The 19,685-nt window shown below is 46.7% G+C and overlaps 1 protein-coding gene across 3 annotated transcripts in view; it reads right to left on the minus strand.

Annotated features, from left to right (window-relative positions):
• The window catches only part of NHS (NHS actin remodeling regulator), a 261,491-nt gene extending 242,882 nt beyond the window's left edge, over positions 1 to 18,609 (minus strand). For 2 of the 3 annotated variants that reach the window (XM_055702292.1, XM_055702290.1), the window contains exon 1: positions 18,140 to 18,609. In XM_055702292.1, coding sequence (XP_055558267.1) covers positions 18,140 to 18,539 — 400 coding nt within the window. In that variant the 5' untranslated portion in view covers positions 18,540 to 18,609. The remainder of the gene's footprint in view (positions 1 to 18,139) is intronic. The other variant, XM_055702291.1, reaches the window with a different exon arrangement.
• Positions 18,610 to 19,685: the final 1,076 nt, after the last annotated feature.

Consider the following 19,685-nt stretch of genomic DNA (forward strand, 5'->3'; position numbering starts at 1 on the left):
GACACAATCCAAAGCTAAGTTTGTTGTCAAATTCAGACCCAGGCTAAGGCTTCAAGAGAAAAACTCTTAGAATCTAAGTCCTCACTGTGAAATCATTTACGGACAAGGTAGTAAGTTTGTTTTGTGTCTATCCTGTTGGGTTTTTTCCCCAAAAAAAACCCCTTACCGCTCTACATTTCTAAGAGTTTCTAGATAAGAACATCTGTTTTTAAATAGTCTCAGTGCTGCTTTGGAGTTTCTACAGTGTACAATGACACAATCAGCTGCTTTTTATTAACTTATTTGTTTGTGCAACAGTATTGGTGAATGTTCATCCATTCATCGCTGCACATCAAGCAGCTGGGGCAGATCCAGTAGCAGGAGTGTTCAGTGCTTGCCAATTCTGGTACATCAGCACTAACTAGTAGCTGAATCATGCTTGCCTTGCCTGAGCAGACACTCATTGAAGACAAACACACACAGAGTTCTTACTGAATCCGCTTTCCTTCACATTTTAGCAGCTAAAAAGCAAGCTGGAAACATAGTCAACAGGAAAGCATTCAAGGTGCAGCTGAAACCTCCTGCCCGTTACTCCCTTGTCTCCAAGATTCTCCCAAATTATGGAAAAACACCCTTTTCCAGAGATACCCCTGCAACGTAAATACACAATGGAGCTTATCCCTGAGGATTCCTGTAAACAGATTTCACACTATCATGCACAGCTTTCCAAAGCTTTGAAATACCATCCTAGAAGCTCCTGGGTTTTCTCACAGAGTGTGAGCTAACAGTTTCTGACTGCCAAAGAGCTGAGGGGAGGGAACAGAGCAAAGCAGGGTCCCAATTTGGTAACATGCTGTGTGCCCCTCACCTCAGCTCACTGCTTGAAGCCTTTAGTGCATAAGCCCCCTGTTGAGGATGGATGGAGGATACTGGGCATCACTATCCAAGCCACAGGATGACAGGGCAGGAGTGCTACTGAGACCCGCAGGTGTAGGGTGTACCACAGAAGCCCTCAAGGACCAAAAATGAACAGTTTCATCATTTCAACAATGTGCATGTTACTACTAAAGGGAGAAAGCCCCTTTACTGTGCTCAGTCTGACTGACAGCCTACTGAAGGCCAGTGGGGTCTGTCTCCTCTGCAAGTCTTCCTAATGGCTCAGAGCAGTGGAACTGGTGCCTATTCTTAGAGGATAAATGGAAAAGCATGGTCCTTGAAGCTTTTAATCATGGCACCTCAAGCTCTTAAATGCTTCAAAGACTGGATTATAGAGGAGTACACAGAAGAACTAGAAAATCCCACTGAGTCCAGTCTGACCTCTGCAACTATATATTCTACCTCTTTGACAGCACTATCCTATCTGATCAGATTTTGACTTTTTGCAATGACTGGATGTGGACAAGCTGCTTGGTTGCTGTGAAGAAACTGTGCGTGATGGAGCAAGGGGGCGTTTCAGTGAAAGGCAGGTCTCAATTTGTCCTAAGGTGTCTGATGATCTTACAAGCATGGATTAAAAGCAGTTTTGAAATATCTGGACCAAAGCACTATTTTTGTCCCTGCTGGAAACAAAAGCACCTTGTAAACATGCCACAAACCGAGAAGTTTTATAACAAGCCCTCTCCTCTACCAATCTCCCACTGTAAATCCAAGAATGGGGATCTCCACCTCCAATAAAATGAACAAAGCTGTAGACCTGGGTTTAAAAGGTAAGGGGGATCTAATTACACTTTACAAGCCACCTGCAGCTCTTGAGTAAACTACTATTTAATTGAATCATTCTTCTGAATTTTTCTTTAAAGAAAAAGAAAGATACTGACTCATTATGGTTTCTTTGATCCTTTTCAACACAAGCAGCTATATGAAGAAAGCCATTTTCCTTCCCTGAGTTCTCCCCTATTTGTTTCCAGTAGTCAACCTGCTCCAGCAAGCAGTCCCCACTTGTGCCATAACACTGCTTATCCTGCTCACAATCTCTAATTTTAAAGACACAGCAGCTCTGATTAAATGCCATCAGCACTGCTAACGAGGCAAGTCTACTGTCATGGGTGGGTAAACCAAAAATTATTTCTAATGTCCACCCAGGCACAGCAAAGAACTACCATGTCAAGACACTGCTTTTGCCCAGCCTCTACTAGCATTTTGTTAAAAGAGTCGACTCCTAATACACACTGCTCTGGCCACATCCACTCAGGAATTCTAATCAAACTCAATGTTCCCTCAAATCCTTTTATGCTGGAGCATCTCTCCTTCTTGAGGGACTTCATACTTATACGATCATTTAAATCTTCTGCAGGTGAATGGTATCTACACTGCCTCTACCATGCTTGTGAACTATGGAGGAAAAGGAAGTATTAGTTTAATAATGCACTAAGGTGATGGTAATAAAAGCAAAGCTACAGCTTTCCATAACATTAGATTTACTATATTAAGCTTTTAATACTGCAAGAGATTAACAATGACAGATTCTGTTGTAGACTAGCAAAAGCTATTGCAATTCTTGCAACTTTCACATTAATCACATTTAAACATGCTGCTAACAGATGGGCATCGTGGAGCGCTAGGTCTCTCACAAGCCAGTACTAACAAAAAGCATGTCTGGATCTTGTGGCTTCTACAGTTCAGAGAGATTGTATATGCAGGCACTTTATTATTGTTGTTGTAGTATATTATCTATGATTATTAGAAAAGCTCAAGTTAAATAGATGACAGACTTCAGCATCCATGAGTGGGAAGGGAAAGGGAGGGGGGCAGAAAGAATCAAAACAAGACCACCCACACAAAGTTCCTCTAAGTCCACATTTCACATGCATGATCACAATTTTTCCACTACACAGGGAAAGCCTTAGATTCTGCGCTGCAAGTTTTCCTCTGACGCTACTACCCACACAAACCTTTTCCCAAAGCCCAGATGCAAGTCCAAGCTATGAAAAATTAGCTGCTAGACACTAGACTGGCTGGACAGAGAATGACAGTCTGTCCTCCCCTTTTATTAGTGCAGATGCCAGGCTCAGGTGGCCCTTTCTGACTGGAGCTGGGTGAGCACCTGAAGAGAACCGCAGCGTCAGCACTTGGCAGCCAGATAGAACATATCAGACGTTTATTAAACTTCCCAGCACTGTTTTTTAATTAAACCAAGTCCCAAGGTACAACCTCATCTTTACATGACTGTAATTAACCAGGACACATTGTCTGTAATGTAAGAAAGCTCAATCTCCTCTGTAAGCCAAGGCTCAAAAGAAAGATTGGCAACTGCAAGCTTAGCCCAGCCTAAGGTTAGTCCTCACAGGGCAAGAGATGCAGTTCCCTGTAATAAGAAATCCTCCCTGCTGAAGGAGGACTGAGGAATCCCACGTGGGGGTACTGTCTTCATCAGGAAGAACCACATGGCACCTGGAAGCATTTGCCCATGAAGGACAGAAGCACTCTTGACGTGGAATGGTCTCAGCCTCCCAAATTGCTTGTCATTTACAAAGCAGGCCTGTACCTGTGCAGTATCTATCACCACACCACCCAGCTCGTTCTCACTGCTTGCGTGGCATCACCTCTGAGAAGAAGGGATGGGCTGTCACCCTGCACAGAGCTTAGGAACAGAGCCCAAAGTGGTACCCAATTCACACCAGGACATTTACAGAAGTTAAGGGACTCAATCATGCAATCTAGAAACTTTCTCTGCTCAACAGTGAGACACAGGCTCATCTTTGAATGGGATGGATGGACCAAAGTTTAGAATGCTAAAACTTGGTGATCTCAATGCCACTAACAACCTTGCCCAAGCCCCCATGAGAAGTCAGCAGATGAATCCAGGTCTCCTAAGCACTAATATTTTAGCCACTAGGCCCTCCTCCTCCTTAGTTCCAACCTGCTGAGCTGAACATCCTCAGCCCACTCAGGACAGACTCAGCACACGGATGAGTCTGGGTCTTCTCTACACATCTACCAGCCATTTACAGATAGAAGCTGAGTCCACCTAAGAGCTACCTGCTAAGTCTTCTCATAAATAAAATGGTGCACACATGGCCTGTCAGCAGAAAAATGAACAGAAAAAATATTGTCATTCCTGTGCCGCTTTCCAAACTGTCAGGAGGCCAGATGCCCTGCAGGGCCAGATCCAGGCAGGGCTGCCTCTGGAGGGGCTGAGGTCCCACAGCTACGGCCCATCACAAGTTTCTTCCAAACCCTACCACATCCCATGATACACAGTGGTTGATCAGGACAGAAGAGATGAATACCTGTCTGGACAGATAGATGGCAATTCCATCTTTAAGCTAAAACCTATACTGTATTATTCCAAGGGCTGCAGTGGTATTGAAAACGATTCACAGGCTCCATCCTGCCCAAGCACAGCCGCCTGTGAGCAAGTTTCAGGGTTACTCAGCCTGTAGCACCCTGCTTCCACACACACCACTGTGCCCACAAGGCACACAAAGGAATTCAGTGCTGCTCCATGACGTGAAACTTCCCGAGCAGTGAAAAAGGAGATCCTGGTCTCTGAATAACGTCCTGAGGTGTCTCTTCTCACAGCTGCTCCAAGGATAACATGTACTCTCTTTCTCTCTTCTTTTTTCTTTTTTTTTGTGATAATCTCCCCACTACACATACACAACACCATCCACATTAACATTACGGAGAAATTACTGCCCTAACTTTAATGTTTCTTCAGCAGAAATGGAGAGTGAAGTAGAGAAGGGTACTTAAGGATCAGCAGAAAAACAAACTTTTGATGCAGCTTGTTCAGGATGAGCCTGATCCTCAGATTCAGGCCCACTGGATGTACAGGCCAGAAGCATCCAAGTTATTTTAAACAAGCCATGTTATGTAGTACAGCTTCTACAAACACCGCTTCAGCGAGTGGTCTTTCAGGAATGACAGAGCCTGCTTCCTCACCCACTGCCTTCCCGCTGCCGACTCCTCTCCCACACACTGACACCATCCTGCTGGAGGCTGCACAGACAGGGCACCACGAGCTGCCCACCAACATTACACAGGGGAACATGTTGCCTTGGAAAGCAGCTAGGTGGCAAAGAGGAAGCAGAGTAGAAACATCAGCCACTCCACATCCCGAAGCTGCTACGCAGCTTGTCAAGGAAGGGGAGAAGGCGAGGTGGGAGACACAATTCACTTGCTATAAATGGCATATGAAAGCAGGAAGGGAAAAGGCTGCAGGACAGCAGAGCGACCTCTGACGTGGTTTCCTGGTCAGTATGAAACCAGGTTCCTCAGACCCCAAAATCACAGTGAGAGCTGCAGAGCCACATTCCAGTGTTCGCAACATGCTTGGCCAAGACTGTGCTTGCATGGGGCTTCCAGGGAGTGGGGGTTCATGTAATACTCACAACTGACCACCACAACTCCAAAACACAACAGAAAAAAGGCCGTACACATTTGAAAGAAAAAGTCAGGTGGGTTTCCACAAGCTCTACAAGGTTATCAAATGTTCCTGTAGTGTTATCAGGACACAAATCAGTAGAGAGCGCTCTGTATTATGCAGATCAAAATATTATTGGTATATAATTTAACATCCTCATACCCAAGTAATATGGTCTGAAAGAAAAAACAAGAACTCTTGATACATCAGATGTATGTTGCATGAAAAAATATTGAAGTATTGGCCAAAGTTTGACTCAGTCAGCTCCAGCCTTCAATACAAGAGCACTTAATTATGCTACCCAGCATTTCGCTCTAGGGCTCTGTCCATGTGGCTCATGCCACTAGAATCATGAAGCTAGAGAAGAGCAGACTGCAGCAAACAAGGTCAGTGTGTGCCAGCTTCCATAGAGACATATTTAACAGGCCCAAGGCTGGACTGTCTCAAAAGGGAAAAAAGGCAGGGGAGACATCTCTTTGCAATAATAAATACAACACATTCCTTCAGTGAATCTGTAAGCTACACTGTAGTCTTGCATCACTTTACCTTTCATTGACCCATTGGTTCTCTTGAAGGAATTAATTTCATTAACTTGGCTGAGGTCTTACACATTTCTATTTTCTTTTTCAACCGTTGTTGTAACATAGCAGGGGCAATTCATTCAAAAGCAAGGGCTTTACTCTTGCAAGTACAGCCAAACAGCATGATTCCCACATCCCCAAGCGAGATGCACCTCATTTCTGGGGCAGGATCACCCATTACATCCAGTAGAAGAGTTTCCATCAACACCATCACAACTTCTCAAGCCCAAACTCATCTTCCACTGTGAGAGGGAGGGGATGGGAAGGAAGTGAACTCAACCACAAGATGCTTTTGGACAAAACCACAAAGTCAAATCAAGGGAAGAACAAGAGACATCAATTACCTTCAATTTTCACCTTTGTAACGAGAGCTGTAGTACTGAACATTTCCTCTCTTGTTTGACCAGGTTGCTGCTAATGTGGCTGTAAAATTCTTCTCCTCTTTATTAAGCTTTTCTAACCTCAGTGACCTTGTCCAATCTTGTCCAATATTTCCACTGGCCTTCCTCCTTTATCTAGCTATGCCTTTATGTATATAGATACATAAAAAGGTGTTGTTCTTCTAGTGATATACAGAACTTTGAGGAAGAAGATGCTATCCAAGCCTCTTCTATTTCAATATTGTTTACAAAGGTCTGCACAAAATTGAGCACAGTCATTTATTTTCTGGTAACAGAACTTTTTAGTCTCACAGTCCAAGACGCTGCTTCTCAGGTCAGATCTACGGCCAAACAGGAAACACAATTCCAGAAAAGAAATAAACAATCACCCAAGCTGTGATATTTTACAGCTCCCTCTCATTTCCTTTAATGAACTGCCATTCTGCTGAGTTCTTAGGAACATTTAGCAGATAAATGAAAAATACTTCTAATCTACATTAATGATTTGTGTTAAGTTCCACTTGGACAATTTCATAAACGAATAGCCACATAATAGCTGCTGAAGGTAGCTGTAACCCATTCACTGATTTACAGACCCAGCATTCCTCAAACAGGGGTGGTCATTTCCATAGTACACCTGTAGGCAGGTGATTTTATCACTGGATCTGATAAAGAATTGTTCTGTAAATTTTGCATGTATTGGCAGAGGTCCCTAAAAAAATTTAACAGTGCAAACTGAGTAAATATCCTTGGTGACTAAGTGTCAAGGGGAACTCTAAGCACAGGTCCTACAGCTCTGCTTTGGCTTCTCTTCTCCTCCTCCTCCTCTGTCAGACATGTGCGGTCAGCCTCATCTGCAGTCAGCCTGTGGTCAAGGCTGTCATCCTAGCTTACCTCCCAAGCATTCCAGCTAGTTTGTTCAAACAGATCTGGGCCAGAGCACTGCAGTGCATGGTGCACGTGGCCGGCAATCGCCCGTCTGTTTGTACAACACTGCTATCTTGCCACAGCCCTCCTGCCTTGGTGTGCAGGGATGGGTGGCGCAGCTGGCTGACAGCAGATATATTGCTGCCTGGGTAGCCCCATTCCCCAGGCAGTGGCCCAGCCCCACAGCCCTGCCTTGGGCATGTCAGCTGGCCCAAGAGCTAGGGTGAATGAAACTGGAGACATCTGCATGTGGACTAGCATTGCTTTGCCGTTGTGGCTTGCAAAGGGACAGCTTGTGGGCTCCAGGCACCAATTCACACCAGCTAACAGTGATAGAGAATTAACGGTAAATCCTCAGGTGAACCTGCCAGTCTCCATTAGGAGGAATTTGTCCAGAACGCAGCTGTCCAAAATCTCTGTCTGGGCATCAAAGCTGAATCAAGCCTGTGGCAGTTGCAACAGAGGCCAAAAAATATTGCTGAAGCCATGAAGTAGTGATAGTTATTTTAAGCTATTAGCAGAGTAATGACAAGATGATTGCCACAAAATATACTTTAGCTAGAGTGCAATTTAAAAGTAAAGGAACTTAAACCAGTGATTTTAATGTGCAAGGCACAATGAATGCATTTACAACATCTATTAAAAGCAGGTTATGTTTGGGGGAGGGGGTTAATTAAATCTTAGCAGGTTATTGGTAGTTTATTAACTGAACAAGACAGCATCACATTAAAGATAATCAATGGAGAATAAACCACAGTCATAAAAATTAATACTGTTCATTCTCACAATGGGAGGGGAGTTTGCCATTAAGACAGAGGTAAAAGCATAGTTCCATCCCCTGCAAAAACTATCATGAAAAGAGGAGCAAAGGATAGGATGGCCCAAAAATGAAAGTCTTTCAAGGAATAAGTTTCAAAAAAGAGATTAAACTGAAAAGAAATAATCAGCAGTTCTAGAGGGGAAAGAGGAATACGAACAAGCAGTTTTGCAAGCAGTGGAACTAATGAAGCCTGGTTTTCACCAGCTTTTATGTCATGCAAAGGACTGACTTTCATACTGAAGAAAATGTGAGCTCCAACTGGAGCACTTTTTTTTATTGGGTTGGAACATTTATATGGGATTCCTTCCCCAGTGGATTTTCTGGTGTCTAATAAAGAACAAGCCCTTCCTTCAAATGCAGTAGGAACAGTCTGTTCTCTCCTTTACCTGGCAGCATCTTTTATGACTTCTATACTGTGGCAATGTAGTTGAAATTGTAGCTGAATAGCAGATATAAAATTGCTGAATGGCTGGTGGGAGACACACAAACGTGCCCACCCCCTCCCCTGCTATACACACACAGAGTATGCTATTCCTTAATACTTGTTTCGATAAGAAACCAGGCTAAAAATGGTTTTGTCAGAATAATCCACCCGATGGGGAAAATTTAACTTTGGCATGCTAACTGTGTACAAGACTTCAGGCAATTTGCTGCAGAGACGAAGACTTCAGGCTCCTGCAGCAATACTTGCTGCAGCGGAGCAGAGTCGATACGGTAGGGGAGGTGGGATGTCTCCAGCATGCTGAGATAGGAGCCTCTGTGATGGTGTTAACTGCCGGGGTACAGGAAGGCCATGGAAGCTCTGGTTAGCACAGCCCAAAGCAGCAGAAGCTGTGCTGTGCATCTAGAAGAGGTTTTGGAGAAGTATTGAGAAATTCATCTCCCCAAATAAACGAGGAAAAAGAAAAGATGCTTGCATTAAAAACTTGGACAGTGCAGAGTTATGTCACTTCCAGGGTAAGAGCTGGGCACGTACAAGTCAGTGGTCAATCCATGATATATGCTTTTGTTTTTGAGAAATGAACTAATATATATCTCTTGACTAGTCTCCTTTACATAACACTTCACCAAAAAACATCTCACCAAAGAAAAGACCATGCCTATGCCAAGAACTGGCCCTCTTTATCCTGGAAGTAAATAAAGAAACCTTACAGGGAGAAAAAATGGAGCTGGGTAGTATCTGCTCTTTGGACCCGCTCTGATTTGTGTGGTAAGTACTTAATCGTAATTAATCTCTCATTTCACTTAAAATGAAATCACCCCTTACCATATCTCACTAAATACTGTATGCAATGAAACATGTATACCATCTTTAAAAAAGTTTGCCTCTGAGCATCACAGTGAGTTAGTGCAGCCTATCCTGAGCTTCACCATCAAGCAGATCTGACTTCTGCAATCACAGGCAGTCACAGACCATCTGAAGAGAACAACGCTTGGTAATACCTTTTTTGGAAAAAGAAAAAACATCAGTCAAAATTGAGCATGCACAGAAAGCCCAGTTTTGCCTTTAAAGCAATCCAAAGCCTGTGGACACCGAGGCATTTTTCAATGCACCCTGCATATTTTACTCTTAAAAATGGCCTGACTCAGCAGCGATTGATACACATACACACGTCTTCAAGGAGAAGGATTAGCACCTTTTCCCCCCAACTCATCCTCCATCCGGGCCAATTTATAGGTCTTTTCAAACGTCATGAAGCTAACAAAAAAACTTTGAAAAGGCAGGGGGAAAAGCTGCGGAGGCCTGAAAAAGCTATGCATATTTATAGCACAAACACACCGCCTATGCTCATTCTCCTTAATCACATGCACACGCTAGCAAGACAGCTCCTCCGAACTTTCTCAGGCATTTGGTCTGAGTGGCTATAGTTCAAAGTCCAACTGCCCTGGCAGCTGCAAAGAAAGAGAAAACCACAATGGCTTTGTAAGAATTACAGTGATCCTATTAAAAAATAAAATGTCATTCTCTGCTGGGACTTAACATGGCAGTGCCACACAGCACTCATTGAATCTAACAGCATTTCAAGCATACAGCTCTGGTGTAATTAGACCACAGGCTTAATTAGGTTCCCATCACTATTACTTTCTTCCTGCCTTCAGCCAAGCAGGTATAAGAAAAGACTGTCCAATACAGATACTGCAATTTAAAGTCTCAACTTAAGAACACAGTGGGTGTATATCTACTATAAAATCTACCCTAAAAACATGCCAGTTGTTAAACTAAGCAGTGCATTAGAAGCAGTTAGATATAATGAGAATGTAAATGGAAAGTATTCTAGGGAGATATTTCAGCTAAAAACAGCACACACTGTTTGCTATCTTTTATTTTAATCATGCTCTAAGCCCTGCCTTTTTGAACTTTTTATAAATTCTGCTATCTCCCTTTGCAGTTACTTACATATTGGTATATAAATTCAAAGACGAGAAGCAATTAGGAATGAAGCGAAGACTCCCTCTCTTGATGCTAATACATCAAAGGAAGGAAAAAACATTCCCCCCGCATACACACTGGGTAACACAGAGAGTTTCTGCTCTTCACAGCCTAATAGCTCAAGTAGTTCCAATCGAGAGTCTGATGTCACCCTCCGATTACATGGTGAGTGATTGGAAAGAGCAGCTTTTGAAAATCTCAGCTCTCTGACCTAGAAGACCACACAACCCCGCAACAATGCTTTTAAAATGCGTATGTGTATTATTCACATCAGCTGGTCTTATTTTTCTCCCCGCTTTGGGCATCGTAACATTGCTTTTAAGAGTTCCCTGGGGGTCTCTGTTTGATTTGGGTACATCATGTCTAGGCATGTGTGAAGGAAATGTGTCAGATTAGGGGCTTTTTTAAACAGCCGGTGTTCCCCTGCACTCTGTCTCTTCTGCTCTCCAGTTTGGAGAGAGGAAAAGCCAGGTGCTGCCTTTAAACAGCCACGCCGAAGAAGCCTGCCTTTGCCAGAAAGGAGAAGGAGAGGCTGGGACTGGCTCATGCCAGGGAGCAGTAAGGCTCTTTTCTCCCCACCTTCGCACATCTCTGCCAGCCCAGCTGTCATCTGATCCTTGAAACCGAAGCCACCGAACAGGTAAAGGTAAGAACTGATTCTGCTGATCCAGAACAGCAGTTGAGTGGCACCATTACAATGGATATTTATATTTGCTTCCTGCAAGCCCTTCCCTCAGTCCAAGGACATTTGAGAACCATGCAAGGGGTTTTTTGGAAACACTCCAGGCCCTTTGTCTTTCATAAAGGGAAACTGTCATCTTTTATGCATGTGAATCAACAGGTGAATGACCTCCCCATGCCCTCAGTAAATTATCAGAGTCTGCTTATTTCTTAATCTCCAGATCTCTCCTGTATCAGCAGGGGAACTAACCAAAAGTAGGAAAGACTCCATTGATTTCACTGGAATGCTCATCATATGTTTCTGTATGAACACATATTTTAAATTATTGGGGCTTTTAAATAGAAGCATGGAGTTTCAAAGGGGCTGTGGGAGGTTTTTCTGCTAAATCAACAGATCCACAGTAAGTCTAAGTCTCTTACGAGCCTGATTCTATCTTCTCTGCAGTTTTACTCCTGTGTAAAGGAGACCTCATTGGTTTTAAAGGAGTTAAGCCATTTCCACCAGGATTTCTAATAAGTCCACTGGAGACCCTTGCTCGGGTCTTGAGTGTCAGTTAGAAAGAAGTTCCACTAATGATTACAATACTACACAGCTATATAGCTGCAGTGAGGTGGGAAGCCAGCTTTGAGTATTTTTGGATATCAGGTCTTTTGACTGGCAGGCTCTCCATCTAGCAACAAAAGCCCCAAACAGTTCAAACCCGTTACATTAGTTTAAGTACTATTTGTGGAATGAAAAGCAAGGAACTATAGAACAGGCAAAGGCCTTCTGTAATATACCAATGGAAGACCAAGTTAATGAGATTCAGCAAAATTCCCGAAGATTTACATCTATATAACAAGGAATGGCTTCGGAGGAAAACCACACTGCTGTCTGCTATTCACCTGTTAGTAGGCTGTGCCAGATAAAGGCTAGTGAGTCTGCCCGAGTCTTGGGCTCTCACAGCCTTCCCACCGAGAGTCTCACTGACCTCCGCAGGACAAGGGATATTACATTCTGCTTTCACCTGCAAAGAGCCCAGAGTCTGCTTTCCATGAGCCAATGTGACTGAAGGTGACAACCCCAACTTCCAAAGCATTACATCTATGTCAAAGCCACCTGACAAATTCCACCCATTACCTTCTATCACATACTAAATGAATGAGAAAACAACCTCTCAAGCCCAGCCTCTGAATGGTTGTGTTCTTGTGTAAAAGGCCTTCTATCGCCACCTGTAAACAAAGATAAGGAATCTTTCTCCTAAATGACAGTACTCCAGCTAATGGTGCTCTAGCTAAGGTTAAGGTAAGGTGGGGATGGGATCCTTAAGTGAGCAGGTTTTTCTTCCTCTGTTCCTTTGTTGTTCTGACAGCAATAGAAGTAAGCAGGGAAGTCTATGCTTTGGCTTCCCGCTGCTTTCTACTCTGCTAACTTGCCATCAACCCTCTGCATTTAGAAGAAGCCAAGCACCAAGGAAATCCTCCAACTTTCCCACACCCACAACTTGGGTTATTTGCATTCATGGGCAAATTACAGTCAAGTGCACCAGAGAGGCAAGTTCTCTAACACAAATGAGTATGCAGCAACCAGCACAACACCAAAAAACCACACCTGGCAAGTAAAGTCAAAAGCCTTTCTCCTTTTCCAAAAGAACAAGTGAAGAGGATGTGTCGTTCCATCTGGGCAGGTGCAGGACACAAAACTGAAGGCGGTGGATTACCACATCCAGCATACAACTCTGCTTTTCTTCAGAGGATTTATTCTGCACCCAACAAGGACTTGCCAATTAATACAGTTTCAATGTACAAAGGAAGCTCTGAATGCATCCTTGTACCTCATGTCCCCCAGGCTACATTAGTGTGTACCTCTAAAAGTGTAACTACACTTAGATATGCCTATATGTTATAAAGCACTATAATACAGAGGTAGGGGAAGCTAGAAATCTGTTCTGATTTGTCTCCAGCAGCATCAGAGATATTTTTATGTAAACATACCCAGCCTGTGGAGGTCTGCAGATGTGCCTCAGCATAACAGAAAATCCATACAATGAAAACTGCACTTTAAATTCTCTAGCATTGTGTGAAGCTGGGATAAAGTGCAACACATCTACCCAATTTGCACTTGCTTCTTTTTTCTTTCAAGATGGCACCTACTCGTAAGGTTTTATGCTCCTGCCTGAAGATCTCTGCAAGGATGCTCACCAGTTAGCCTGAGATGGCCTTACAATGCAACTGTATCCTGAGATGTAAGCATTAAAGTTTCTAGATTCCACTTCAACAGCAATTGAGACTTCAACGCATTAAGTCAAGGAGGAGGAGAGGAATTATCTGATAAGCTTTGTGTCCAACATATGTTTTGAAAAAATGGTAGGATTGTGGCAGAAGGCACAATAAAAACCTTACAATTGATTAAACATTTCTCTGCAGTGCTCAAAACCCAAACAGAAAACCCTTATGTCAGTGTGTAAAACCAAAACAAACCAAGAAAGACCCACAAAAAAATAGCGCAAAACCCCAAACCAAACAAAATCAAAACAAAACCCCCTAAAAAGCACAATGAGAGAGACTGAAAGCAAGAGTGAAACTAGCCAGGCTCTTCTTAGTAACTGACTTCAATCAAGCAGAATAAATACATGCAGAGCCTTAAAATGATCAAGAATCAGTTCACAGCTGTCTTTTTTATCTCAATACTGACACTTCAGGAAAGAAGAAAAACCTATAGGAGAGCTCACTGCAGAGATCCGGGGGCCTCTGAAGAGCAGAGATCCCCACACTTCTAAGTGGCTGTATCACTAACTGCAAGCACGTAGGAAAATCAGGAATGGAAAAGTGGAGCAATGAAGATACAGCAGGCAACTGCTGCAAACGAAAACAGCTTTTAGAAAGGTTGGATACTGGTAACACATTGATGCTTTCAGAAAAAAAAAGCCTGGAATGTGTGGAATTCTCTGGGATGCCAGGGTGCAAAAACGATCTTGTTAACTAGGGCTTTCAAAATCTGCTGCCCGGTCATTGCCGATTAGTCAGAAAGCAAGATGGCTTACATCATCAGTTTCTGAAAAGTACAATATTCCACTTATACTGCCAGATCTGTAGTCCCCTAGACAGAGAAATCGTCTTTCCAAACAATAGTGGAGGCACCGAGTCCCAAGTCTACACACAAATCCAGCACTTCTACGTTTCTGTATTACCAAGATAATCAAACATCTAATAATAAAACTGGGCAGCACCACACTGCTCAGTTCTCCTTCTGGTAATAAGAAAACTCTAAGCAACAGCCAGACTGACAACAATCATGTTATTCCCACATGGTTCTGCTTTAAAAGCAGACCCTGGAGCTGCTCATGATGAAAAGCAGTAAAGTACTTGGAGTGGCAGAAGGGCAAAGTAGTTAGTTCAGGAGCTGAGCAGGAAAACATTTCTCACCCTTGTTTTTCTTCCAGTCAGAGGGTGGGAAAGGATTCATATTTGCAAGATGCTAGCTGGCCAGAGGCTTATAAAAAGATGAAAGGACAAGCAGCATCTGGGAAGGCAGAGGCGTGGGACCTTGAGTTTTTGAAGATGACCTGCTTGCAGCTGCCCAGAATCAGTCCTTTATTGTGCCTAACCAGATTTCTGAACAGTGACAAAAGAGCAGCACATAGGTAAATACCCTTACCAGTAGCTCAGCAGAGGAGCTGAGGTACTTTTCTTAAAGCAAAGCATACACAGCCTTGCAAATGCACACCACTAGCAACAGAACTGAGAATGTTAAGGCCTCATGAAAACGACAGCACTAAGCATTACTGAAAAATGCCAGTTTTAATTAACTTCAATTTTCAGTTAATATTCCCTGAACCCAACATAGATGTTTTATTTCAATACAACAATACTTAATTTTAAATATAAAATACAGCCCTATGCAAAATTGTACAATATGTTATTTTCAGGTGAGCTCCTTTCCTGCTCCCTTTCCCCTCAGTATCATCTCTGCGACTGCCAAGGAGTGGCGTTCTGGGCAAGGGATGGGGGTAGGGAAGCCCCTATAATCACTGGCTTCAGTAGTTCCCGAGATGGCGTTAGCCCATTATTCCTCTCCCAGCCTGTGCCTTCACAAGGGAATCTCGGAATTCAGCTGGCTTACAAGGTGTGGAGAACAAGGCCTTCCAACGTCACAGCTCAGTACCTAGCGCAACGTCTGGTAGCATTATTCTCAAATCCCTGCGCTGCACTTGGTGTTAGAACATCAAGAACATCTCATTGTGGCAAGACAGCCTAGAAGTTTTAAACTGACCACTTAAAAAACATGTGGTTGCATTGCACTGTCGTGGTGCTAACATACCTCAGTCGATATGCCAAGTGGCCCAGAACCTCCAGGCTCCCGGCATGCAACAAGTTCAATGCAAACTTTACAGTCATGCTATGGGTGCAGTGGCTGCATGCCTGTCACCAACTTGCTCCTTGTGGTGCAACTCCAAACTTCCAGCCAATTCTGAGTTATTCTTAGATGTGACATTTGGGCTATACAGCCAAAAGACAGCCCAGAGGCCACCTCATCAGTCCCACGTTTGCCACAGGAGGTAGAAGTTAGTATGCCTTAATGTGATGCTGGTAAGGTCCTGGGCAGACCTGTGACCACCTGCGATTGCTCTCTCAGTTTCAAAAATCAACTGGGTGCAGTGACTTGAGTGTAATACTGTGAAGAGTAAATTGCGTAGACACTTAATTCTTGAAACAAATGCTAGCATAGTCTTGCTGAAAGTACTAACAAAGGAGGAGGTGTCTGCCCAGAAAGCAGAAAGAGTGCTATCATACACTACAGCGAGGACGGGCAGTTTCATCTGGCCCTCTGAACAGTCCGGAGACCAAAGGGAGGTGTTGCTATGGATGTGCATGGATTTGGGGGATGTGAGGAGAAGGTGTGCAGAATGGTGCTGTTCAGCTCCAGGTCCCAGCTGAGCTGTTCAGACATAGCACTATGCAAATGAAGCTGTGCTGGTCCAACACTGGATGGGGAATAAAAGCAGCCGGACAACAAAGAAGTCGACTGATCATGCACATTGGATTGGTATGGAGACTTCCACCTTTAAAGCACACGTGGCACAGCACTGCATGAAGAGAAGCGATGAAGGCTGGGCGATGTGCCTGCAAGCAGCTGTATAGCTGGAGGCAAGATGCACACCTACTAGAGGATGAGTAGTGGCAAAGCCTGGCATTGTGGAGGAACCCTTGGCTGGCCAGACTGAGGGCCAGCTGCAGCTCTAACAGCGGCACCGTGCTGTACATTGTACCATATATCAGGGAAGGAAGAACAGCAGGTGTACATGGGGAAAATCATGACCAAAAGTCTCTCCCCTCCTAAACAGAGAAGGATTTAAATGAAAACAGAAGAACATCAAAGAAGCAGATTATGCATTTATCATCACAGGGGTAAACCAGACCCTCTAATTAAGCGCATGACATAACTGTGCTGTAATATCAAGGTTTTGCACTGTGAAAACAAGCTGCACTTGCACAATCCAGAAAGCAAAAAGCCGTACAGATTAGAAAGGCTAAGCTCTGCTCTCAGTTACATCAGTATATACTCACAGCGAACTCAGCTCAAAAGACTTACAGATGAGAATGTGATACAAGGAGTTTCATTTCCTCAGCCAGTTCCCTCACTACATCGGCCAAGCCTCCTTCACGCCGTAGTTTCCAATCGCAGCGCAGCACTCTGCTCTGATTACACACTCGTCCTGAAACCACAGAAAGCCTCCCTCGGTCTGATCTACAGTTGATGTATATTAATATATCACCAGCAAAGTCACTCTACAGCTGCTGAGGATGTAGTTTAAATACCACTGAATACTCAAAGCTTGATTCTGTTAATCAGCACAGCTTCGCTGATCCTTGGAGACTAACTTATATTCCACACCGCTCCAAAGGGGAGGAAACCCAGAGCATGATTTTTTAAATGGCATGTTCATTAAAAACACCTAGAAGAGAGCATGCTCTCATTTACCCCTGTGTAAACTCACTTCACTGTACTCACTGGAGGTACTCAGGATTTAGAGAGGAACAGCAGAAGGCAAAAACTAAGCCAAAACCCCCTTTGAGGCCATTGCTTTTAGTAAGCCAGATATTAAGAGGACGGGATCGACACCAATCTCTGCTATTCCAGACTTCCAATCCACAGCCCTATGTACCAAAAAAATACATATTCACAGGCGCTTGGGAAGCGTATGCACCAGTGAGAGTACAAAATTGTTAGACTGCTGTGAATATGAGCCATATTCAGCAGAAATCGGCAGCTGTTAGGACTACAGAGCCTGTCACCGCTTTTATAGTTTGGGTGGAGAAGAAGCAGGATTCAAGCTCTTACTGCTCGTAACACAAGTCGCATATTGCCTAGATCTTCTCCCCCCCCCCCCCCCCCCCCCCCCCAGCCCTGGCTCTTCAGGACCACGCTTATAACAGAAAGAAGTCATTAACCAAACTTCCTTATTTTATGGCCCCGAAAGTTGGCTAACGACGAAGCTGCTTTATCATTTCTACTTAAGAGCTTAAAATCTCGATGGGGAAGTCAGAGACACTTCTAAGGGGAAGACATCTGTCCGGCGCGGGGGACAGGCCAGCACTGGGAGACACCCCAAGATGCCCGGGGCCGGGGGACCATCCCCCTGCCGCCCACCCCCCGGGGCCCCGCAGACAGAGGTCGGCCCCCTCCCCGGTCAAACCTTCGGCTGCAGAAGATGCGCCCCAGAGCCCCGCCAGCCAGCTCCTTATGTAAGGCACAAACCACTGACATCATCCCTCCCGCCGGCATCGCCGCGGCGCCCGGCGGCGCGCACCGACCGACCGACCGACCGCCCCGCGCCCGCCCGGGCCCCTCCCGCCCCGCCGCCGGGGCGTCCCTCGCACCGGCTCCGGCCCCGAACTTTGCACGGCGGGTTACTGAGGGTGCCTTCCCCCGCCGGGCCGGGCCGGGCCGCCGTGCGCCCCACCGCGCAGTGCGCCCCATCCCGCGGTACTTACGCACTGCCTCCTGCTTGGGGTCGAGGCCGCGCACGGCTCCCTGGAGGCCGGCGATGCGGCCGTGCAGCGCCCGGACGCGGCGGTGGGTGCCCTGGATGTCAGCCTCGACCTCCTGGAAGAGGGTGCAGGCGTGCCGGGCCACGTCGGAGAGCTGCCGGAGGATCCGCGACAGGGCCACGTTGCTGACCGAGCAGAGGTCCAGCACCATCAGTACCGCCGCCGCCTCCCTCTCCCCGCCGCCGGCCGCCTCCGCGCCCTCGCCCGCCGTCACCGGCTCCTCCGGCGGCGGGTCCCGCGGCGGCGGCGGCGGCTCCGCGCCCCAGCTTTCCTCCAGCACGGAGGCGGCGGGCTGCCGCCGGCACAGCCGCTGAGGCTCCACGGTCCGCTTGGCGAAGGGCATGGCTGAGCCCTCGGCCGGGGCTCTCCCGGGCTCCCGCGGGCACTGGCGGGGATCGCTGCCCTCCTCCTCCGCCGCCTCCTCCTCCTCCTCCTCCTCCTCCTCGCCGCCGCCGCCTCTCCTTGCCCCGCCGCCGTCACTCGCGGCCGTCCGCCGGCGGGCGGCTCATCGCCTCGCTGCCTCCCTGCGCGGGGCTCCCGGGCTGCCGAGCGGCCGCCGCTCCGCCGAGCATCCGCCGCCGCCGCTGCCGCCGCGGGGAGCCGGGGCGCATCCGCGCCGCCTCGCTCGCTCGCTCTCACGCCGTCCCGCTCCGGCGGCGGGTGTGAAGGGGCGGCCCGAAAACCCGGAGAGAGGAATCCCGCGGCCGCGAGGAGGAGCGAGCCGCCGAGCCTCCCGCCTGGGAGAGCGGCGGGGCGGGGGCGGGGGCCGCGGACCGGGGCGGTGCCGAGCGGCCGCCGCCGCGGGGAGGCGCTGCAGGGCCCGCCGAGCCGTCGGGGGAGCCGCGGCCCCGGGGCACCGGCTGCGGGCGGGCCCGGTCAGGCGTCGGCCGGTGCCCCGGGAAGACCGCGGCCCGGCCGGGGCGACCCCGACCCCGTTCCGGCGGGAGCACGGCTCGGGTGCGGGGAAGGAGAAGGCGGCAAAGACGCCGGCGGGGGCAAAAAGAGCCCAAGTCCGCCAGGCCCGAGCGCTGCAGGAGGCAGGTGCCTGCCCGCGGGTGTCACCTCGGGGCACGGCGGGGGGCAGCAGCCTCCCGAGTCAGGGGGATGCTCTTTAGGAGGTGTGAGGGAAGGCCGGGTCCCAGTCAGACAGGGAGCACTGTTTCTGGTGCAGGGCAGCTGAGCTTGCTTACGTTCACTCCTGAAAGTTGACCATGCCTAACGAGCAGGCATGAACTGTGAACGTAAACTGTAAATTATTGGTGGTGAATACGCAGTGCAGCTACCACAGAAAGAGCTACCGTAAAAGGAGAGCCAAGTGGCTGCAAGTTCCGGCATTCCACCGTTTGGAAACATTAGTTTAAGTTAGCCCACTTGAATTTAACTTGTCGTCCTTGCACGTGTGTGTTGCAATACAGTCTGTCATTACATGACCACATGCAAGCAGCATTCAGGTACCTCTGGTCAAGTGGTCTGAGTTGCAGATATCCAC

The sequence above is a fragment of the Falco cherrug genome, chromosome 2 (genome assembly GCF_023634085.1).
Source record: "Falco cherrug isolate bFalChe1 chromosome 2, bFalChe1.pri, whole genome shotgun sequence".
Lineage (NCBI taxonomy): Eukaryota > Metazoa > Chordata > Aves > Falconiformes > Falconidae > Falco > Falco cherrug.